This window comes from Paramacrobiotus metropolitanus, unplaced genomic scaffold (assembly GCF_019649055.1).
Source record: "Paramacrobiotus metropolitanus isolate TYO unplaced genomic scaffold, Prichtersi_v1.0 Parri_scaffold0000167, whole genome shotgun sequence".
Classification (NCBI taxonomy): Eukaryota; Metazoa; Tardigrada; class Eutardigrada; order Parachela; family Macrobiotidae; genus Paramacrobiotus; species Paramacrobiotus metropolitanus.
The window spans coordinates 88,474-96,735 of record NW_026570387.1 but is presented as its reverse complement, the minus strand read 5'-3'; the positions used below and the strand labels follow the sequence as shown (position 1 = coordinate 96,735).

Below are 8,262 nucleotides of genomic sequence, written 5' to 3'. Positions count from 1 at the left end.
GCCATTTGACCGGTTCATTCTACATGGTCAGTCCGTACTATCAGGATCTAGCCAATACGACGGGACGTTGTGTCGTGCATGCGTCGCAGTTCGTCGAAAAATTACCCGCATCCGACGACGAACCAAGTTTTTTCGCGAGCACCAACGGTCTAACTTACAGGAAACACATTCTCCGTTTTGCGGCAGCGCACCGGTTGCGGGAGTGAATTTGATGAGCAAGTTTCTGGCTCGCGCGTGCCGGTTGGCGTTGGGTACACGGACACCTTTGTATTCTACTGTGCCGGGAAGCATAGCGAGCAGGCTGCGCATTACCGCTTTAATATCGGTTGTCGTGCGTTTGTACGAGCGCGAGACGACACGGTCACCTTCGTCTGTGCCGAAGTGCACGGTAACGCCGGCGGGCACAGCATGTTCTGGAACGAAGAGGCTCTCAAACAAGCCTGCCAAAATTATCTCTATGAACACCAAGCGAAAGAAGTCAGTGCCCTTACTATGGAAGGCTGTGCCGGTGGGTCGTTGGAGGGTAAGCATGCTAACAGACATATGACGGTTTCTATTGGTGAAATTTTGAATAGTTTTATAGTTAGTTTCTATCAGCACAGACTCATGGTTTTGGGCATCGGCAGTTGTCAAACTTAATTATGTAATGTCCCTGCACTTGTATTTCGTTGAAATAATGCGTGATATAGCAATGAGTGTGTTGTGTACGGTCTTATCCCATGCTAAGTAAGATACTTTCTTCATTTGGTTGATTTTCAATGAGCGGTCCCCGTATGTTATCCTGTAGGCCCGTCTTTAGCTTTTCGAAGGGGGGTGCGCACGACCTCGCGCCATTTGCAAGATGGCCGAAAATTTAGGAAAGACGTAGGAAAGTGGCTCTGAAATGCATTTTTTCGACACTTCTCTCTTAGAGTTTTCGGTGCGCCAATATGCCCGCGTTAGTTCCATTTTCTCGCGACAGCGCCAGCTTCCGGCGCACCATTTTCCCGTTTTCTTCCTCCGGCAGGGGAAGGCGCGTAATTGTGTTTCATCTCCTTAAAGACGGCATGGCGGTATATTAAAACGATGCTCTTAAAGCATCTCAACTGGAACTGCTTATTCAGCGCTTCCAGGAAGCAAACGACTGTTCAGGTTGGAAAAGGATGCAAGGTTACGAAGTAGCTATGAATTCGAATCATAAATTCGAATCATTCATTATTCGATTAGCATAAACAAGAAACACCAGTTCATGTTGCAGCCAGATCGCAGGCCGAATTTATTAGAACGTCCCGTATGAACGGAAGTACGATAACTAAAATGAGATTAGAAATAAAATGGGGAGCTTCCGATGTGCTTAGTCATGCGACGTTCATGGTAAGCTGGTCAGAAGACATAGCCATTGCAGGGCGAACCGCTTGGACAACATTCATCCGCTTTAATATGTGCATATTGTGAAATATAACACAGCATGACATTGAAAAATATTTCTGCAGAGGACATGGAAATGCGCATGAGAGACCCTTCCGCATCCGATCGTAGCGGACATTTTGCTTAATTTGGATGTCGTCACTCAGCTACGAACGAGCCGGTAAAGTAGTCGCAAGATTTTCTTAACTAATTACGAATAGTTATTACGAAACAAGCTACAGCACTCCAAATGGTTCTGTCAAAACTGATAAAAGACCAGAATTTCAGTGATTAAGCCGTCGCACACTTTGTTGACCTTTTTCTTGCTGCAACTTAGGGTGTGCACGCTATGGGCTCGTCTTGTGGGTGAGTACGTCAACAAACAGCACATTGGCCTTGATCTGCGCCCGTTGCGTCCTGTCGAGCCGTGGAGCCGCGAAGTTGATATGAAATACTGGAAATGTGAGTACACGTTGCTAACGATGCTGGACCGCACAATCAGCCGGGAGACGCGGACGGTGGTGTTGTTGGAGGCGGGACGGAGTTCTGACTGGTCAGCACGATGCATGTCGTCGACATTGCTGTTTATGGTTAAGATACTGGAATGCAAGGGCATTCATCTCCACAAGATAATCGTCAAAGCCGGCGGCGATCACTATAGTACGTCGGACCGGGCGTTTTTCGGTCTAAGGCAGCATAATCAGGATGGCAGCTACCATTGCACCACACTGAGCAAATTGTGGACCGTGTGTGACGAGCTGGTGCTGTTTAACTATAACGCGTCGCATCCCAGCATCAACTACCTCACGCCACTCGTGGTGGCGTTGTTCTACGGTGCCGAAGCGCTATGGTGCCACGCGATGACGTATCACCGGAATGTGGACGCGGTGCAGTTACCCGTGTGCATTCCGTATCTGCAGTTCTGCTCGACAGACAACGCCGTGGAACAGTGCCGGCGCTTTCTGACCGCCGTTAACGAGTACTGTCCAGCAGTTCCGCAGCCTGTCTACGACAAGGTCACGGCTATTCATGCGGGCTGGGTGGAGAGCTTCACGTATCCAAATGAATGGATTAACATGCGCCGCTTTTTTAAACTGTGGGTAACGGGGCATTTCAGTTATGGATCACAGGATACACGTTGATTTTGCTTAGTACCCAACCTTTTTGATTAACCTGACAGCGCACCGCGACCCCATGTAGCGCGCTACACGACGACTGCGCAGCGTGTGTCTGCATATTCCGATTTTAGTCGTATTTCGGCCACTTATGCGTAGAAGGAGGGAAGAAGTCGCTTGGGTATCGCATTCATATACTGTAATTTAAATACTCCCATGGTTCCCCGGCATGCTTTTTTACATCCGCTTTGCATGTTCGGATTTGCACAACAGTCGTACCGTCCAAAGTAGCTCAACAGCGTAAATGCGCTATCGAAGCGACTACCTTTGTCATGTATTTTTCCGAAAATTTTTAGACTAAAGAGAGTTTTAGAACTTTGGGTAAGAATCGTTTTTATTATGTAATAAATGCTTAATTCATGAAATTTCGAATCGGAAAATTAATCATAGAGGTCACCATCAGATTTTCTTGAAAAACCAAACTGAAAACTCGAGAGCAGATGAAAAAGTGTACACAATCGGTAGTGTGCTACATCACTGGTTTTCGGTGGCCACTTTAGTAAGGTATAGAAGTACCCAAAGTGACCGAAATCGCAGTGTACATATAGATAGCGAATCGGTTAATCGAACGAAACTGTACAGTTAAAAAGCCTCGGTTATTGAACATGTTGAAGCAGGCCTCGATTACAGTGCATGTTTACTCGGTTTGGTAGGTTCAGCGCGTTCCGTCCGGAGCACACTGCAGCGTGGTGGGATGGGGTGGACTTGCGAGAACTCGACGTATCTACGCTGAGTTGGTTTGTGCTTCACTTGTTGGACGGATGTTACAAGCACTAAAGCGAATCGTCATAGGTAGCGATAAAAAAGATGCGCGCGAGGGCGGCGCGCCGTAAGGGGAGGTTGTTACTCACGAATGAGTCACGATATTGTCTTGACCAGTGATTACTGTATAAGACTACAATAATGATGAATACAGAATATTGTACACTGTTCTTGAACCAGAATTTTTTGTTAAACATTACTACTGTCCGGCGCGCGTGATGCAGTTAGCTTACGTAATGTTCAATATGTTAGAATTCGGGTTCGCAGGACATTGACATTCACTTTACTGCAACCCGGAAGGTTGTCTTTTAACGATGTTGACCTTAAACCCAGCAAAAACCGTTGCGCCTATCCTCCATGGCCACCAGATGGCGCGGTGGGCTGACGTTTTCATATTTCGATCACCCGCCTATCATAATATTCAAACCAAGCAAAAGTTTCCAGAAACGAGCGTTTTTATGGATGAACATCTTTCTCTTGAATTTGGACTCTTAGACAGTAATTTCGCTTGAACCGTTGTAGGTCTAATGGTCGACCGGACTATTGTAGCTGAACAGTGGCTGGAAAGCGTCGGCACTGTCGATTTTTGCCGTGTTCTTTTAACCAAACACTGTAACTAACACCGTTCGGAGAACAGCTCATACCGTACAAAAATGCTCTCAAATGCTCGACTGGTATTCGCATCTACGCCTTATAACATAACTTTTTTGAATCACAATCGCAATCACAATTGCAAAAAAATCGCAAGTGTGGTTCTCCTTACACCAAATTAATAGTACTTACTTCGAAGTAGCATTCGAGACTTCGAGTATTAGGCGATTTCGAATAACAGTAGCATCCGTTAGCATTCTAAAGCGTTTATGGAAAATTCACTTTGATTAGCAATAAATTCCGCTCCTAATGGAATCGGTTTCGCGCAGTCGATAGAGATGTGATCTCGTGCGTACTTGGTGAAGCTAAAAATACCACCGAAAATGTGGTACACTCCGCCGTCGTCTGCTATTGGTGTAGTGAGTCGCGCTGTATTGTTACTCCACCACCGTCGAAACCAAGCGAACTCACAGCCGCAGTGCAGGCGAAAAAGATAGTCGAGGATGCGTTGCGTAAACATAACCGGTGCACGAGGATCGGCCATTTCCTCGTCGTACGATCGCAAATTTTTCAGCCTATGCTGCAGTGATAGCGCTACCAGTGATGGTAAATTCGCGAAGGTGTTCTCCTCCAACGTCCGGATAGTCGTGTTCACAAACATAATCTGCCGCAATTTCAAAGAATTTGCGAAATCGTTTTTCATAATAACCAGATCGGAGCAGTTAAAGGTCACAAACTCCATGAGGTTGGTCCAGTATAGGTCGTGCAGTTTGCGCGTGACCCTTTCGTTAACGCATTCGCTTAACCAGAAGACGACAATCCGCTTGCGAATCGGTGCCATATCGGTGAAGGCAAGCGGAGCGCGGTCCTGCAGATCGACGATAACTGGTCGAATCGGTAATCGGGTCATCGCGTTCACCGCACGGTGGATGCGGTTTACAACCGCGCTGCTGTTGTTGTCATCGCCCTGCTCCAAAACTTCGTACGCTAAACGCGAATCAGCTGTACAGTTATGCCGTTCGCTGGAGGACAACTCCTGCGTGGCACACTCTTCCGCGGACAACGGTTCGGCGGAGAACTCGGGATAACGGTCGTCCGTATCACTGTTGTCGGGATTGCCTGGCTGCCTGGTTTCTTTATCTAAAAAAACACATCGTAGCACGCTGGCACGTGGATTTTTTAATTTCACGTTTACAAAATAAATGAATGTTTGCTCATTAGCTGGAATAATACGACACACCGACGATTAAACCTAAGAAAACTTAAGAACCTTAGAAAACGCATTGAGAAACCCCGAAGACACCCTGATCAACTGTAAAGAGTTGAGGAACCAAAAACCTCAGAAATTCAAGATAATCTGGGAAACCTAAGGATCTTAGAAGCTCTTAAAAATCTCAAGAAAAAACACTACTGCCGATCAGCAAAAGTTTCTGCAACAAGTCGGGCAGCAAAATTATGGAAAACAGAAAAACCAAATTGTCGCTTAGTAATGCGTCGGTCCGCAAGTAGTACTAATCAGCTGTTTGCCGGTAAGCTGACTGGACCTACACAAAGGTCAGAGATTTAACATGCTAGCGTATGATGCTGCCCTTTCGTTTTTCTAGACAGTCCCCACTCCGTACAACTGGTTGTTCGGCGCTTATTAGTAGTTTACTTACAAAGGTCATCGTTGACAGAGAACCGTTCTTGTTTGAAATCGATGGACGACGTTCCGGTAGGAAACGGTTTTGCTGCGCAATCGACAGGCAAATAAATGTCGCTCTTATTCTTGGCATCGTTGCCGTCGGGAAACGGGTGGATCTGATACAGCTCTGTAGCACGCAAGCTTTTCATCAGGTGCTTGTTTTCCCACCATTCCCGAAACCATTCAAAGACCGCGCCACAATGCAGCTCTTTTAAATAAGCGCGAATTTCCGTACTAAACACCGGCATCTGGGCGAACCCGTTTTCCAGTGACAATAACCGTAAAGCGGGAAGATCGGTGAAGGTCAGCTTTTCCAGGGACTGAATGGTCGATTTGGCGAAAGTAATTTGCCGCACTTTCAGCGAATGCCAAAAGTCCCCCCGCCGGATTTTGAGATTGTAGCAACTCTCGACGTACAGATCCAGGACGTTGGATAAGCGGAATGAGGATATTTTGCCGGTCGCGCGAATTGACGTACAGTTGTACAGCGAGAACCCGACAATTTGCTGTCGCACCGGAGCGAAAGTGTCAAACGCCACGTGATCACTGTCATTGATCGTTACCCACACGGCGCGCAGTGGAGGCTTGGCAAAACCGATCGCCATTTGCTGGATTTCGTGAGAGGTGGCGCTGCTGTTGCAGTTGATTTGCAGTATCGGACTTGTTGGACAGTTTTCGACCGTGGTTGCCCATGATTGGCAGTTATCGGTGAACTGCAAGCGGCACTGTTCTTGTGCCATGGGTTCGGCGGAGAAAATCGGGAAGGGCACCGGCACCAAATCCAAATTATTGTAGTCACCGCCATCTAAATTATCTTATACAGCAATTAAACGTAATGTACGTGTTTGCTTGAAGGCGAGTTATAATAACTAACGAGGCGAGTTAACTGAATTTGAGACTTACCGTCTGCCGCTACACGATAGCAATGATGAATCAAAATGATAATCAACCACCATGGACGGTTCATCATGGAGAATACAAAACGCACAAGTAGAAAACTGCAGATTTCATGCACCCCAATGATATTTAACAAGCAGCTACAGAAAATTAACAGCAGCATTTAGGGTTCGGCTACCTGTTGCAAGCGAATGCTTCTTATATGAGTCAGTTCCTCTAGGTCATTTCCTGGCATTTTTAAGCACTTATAGTACTGCTAGACGTTATTAATTACTTTTCGTGTCGCACTTCATGATACCGCAGAGTAATGCAACTTTACTCTTCATTTAACATGAAAATGATTCTTGGAGAAAGGCTAACGCCGGTAAAAAAAGAACAGAAAACACCGTACAGAAAACCGTTCTTTACGCCAGTCACGTTTCTAGCCGAAGGCTTTGATGATAATTTAAGGCCAGTTAATTCAGCCAAACCGGAATCTACGCATCTCCAGCACTGCAAGGAAACACCAGTAAACACGAGAAGGATTCCGTTTAGTCTGTTTCCATTCAGTGCTTCCGATCACACCGGTGTTTCCTCCCCGCAAATCGCTAGTTCGATACATTTTTGCTTTTGCATTTTCCATACATATTAATTTTATTGTTGATCCGAACTAATCGATACCGGCCAATAAATACCCGATCGATAGCTTTTTTTGCTCTTGCAATTTAATGATATCGCAAAACCCTGGTTCAGTCGATCATCCTGACGGGCATACAATAAAATCTTAGATAGAAGTGTTGTCAGAATACCTTTCCCGCCCAGTCTCCACACAGAGAAATTCTTTGTCTGGGTATCAGACATCTTGTGGAGGCAGTCCACAGCAGGTGCCAAGCGTAGATCGCGTGCGTTTCAATCTTATGGCTGATTGGATTCCAGATTTATTGGTACTTATATGTACAGCGCGAGAAAATTTTGAGCCATGCAATTTGTAAGAGCAGAGAGCACACGTCATAGTATGAATCTATCCACAAGTACCGTACTGTCGAAGCAGTCAAGACGACGTATATAACGTCAAAACCTTTTATACTCACTATTTCACGATTAATAAAGATTTAAACGTTGAACAAATTCTATGCTTCCGTGGGCTAACGTTGTAGAGTCGGCATTGGGTGATGGCTCTAACTTTCATGCCATCCGGTGAGGATGTGCAGGGTCAAGCGATTTAGGGATGACACGTCGAGTTCTCGTAAGTCCGCGGTATCCCAGTGCTGGACGCTGTCATCCACGCCAAAAGAACAAAACCTGCGAAAGCCAGTGCCAGAGTAAAACTATTTAGTTATATTTAGTTTCCGGTCGCACTGAGACTCTGACAAAGCGTACAGAGGGTTATTCAGCCAAGTGTGTTCACTTTCAGATCAATTTTTTGTGTTCACCTTCATCCTGAACCAGGATGGTGCTCCCGGGACGCAGTGCCCACCCAGCCGGGGCTGCTTCCCAATCGTGAAAAAAACTAGTCGATCCATAAGAAAAATGATTGTTGAATACTCCTGACACGTTTTCGATGGAATAGTTTGTGAACCCAAATTTTAAAAAAATTTTTATTCAAAGACAGGGCAGTTGCTGTACCTGAACTGGTCGACTGTTGGCAACAAGTCTGTCAGGCATTTAATTTTTTCTTGTGTCAAAGGATAATTAAATCTAAACTTAATCATATTTTTACTATGACTGAATGTTGTGGCTATCTGATAAAACATTTGGAAAAGCAATGTGATTTTGTGGTGGCTAAAT

The 8,262-nt window shown here is 45.7% G+C and overlaps 1 protein-coding gene across 2 annotated transcripts; it reads right to left on the bottom strand.

Moving 5' to 3' along the window:
- Positions 1–3,987: 3,987 nt before the first annotated feature.
- Positions 3,988–6,617, bottom strand: LOC129600211 (uncharacterized). 2 transcript variants are annotated; one of them, XM_055498658.1, is made up of 3 exons: positions 6,502–6,617; positions 5,573–6,403; positions 3,988–5,054 (listed from the first exon to the last, which is right to left on the bottom strand). In XM_055498658.1, the coding sequence occupies exons 1-3, from the start codon at positions 6,566–6,568 to the stop codon at positions 4,165–4,167; spliced, it is 1,788 nt and encodes a 595-aa protein (XP_055354633.1). In that variant the 5' UTR covers positions 6,569–6,617; the 3' UTR covers positions 3,988–4,164. The 2 variants fall into 2 exon arrangements, with proteins under 2 accessions (XP_055354633.1, XP_055354631.1); XM_055498656.1 differs by having other exon boundaries at positions 5,573–6,412; positions 6,502–6,594.
- Positions 6,618–8,262: the final 1,645 nt, after the last annotated feature.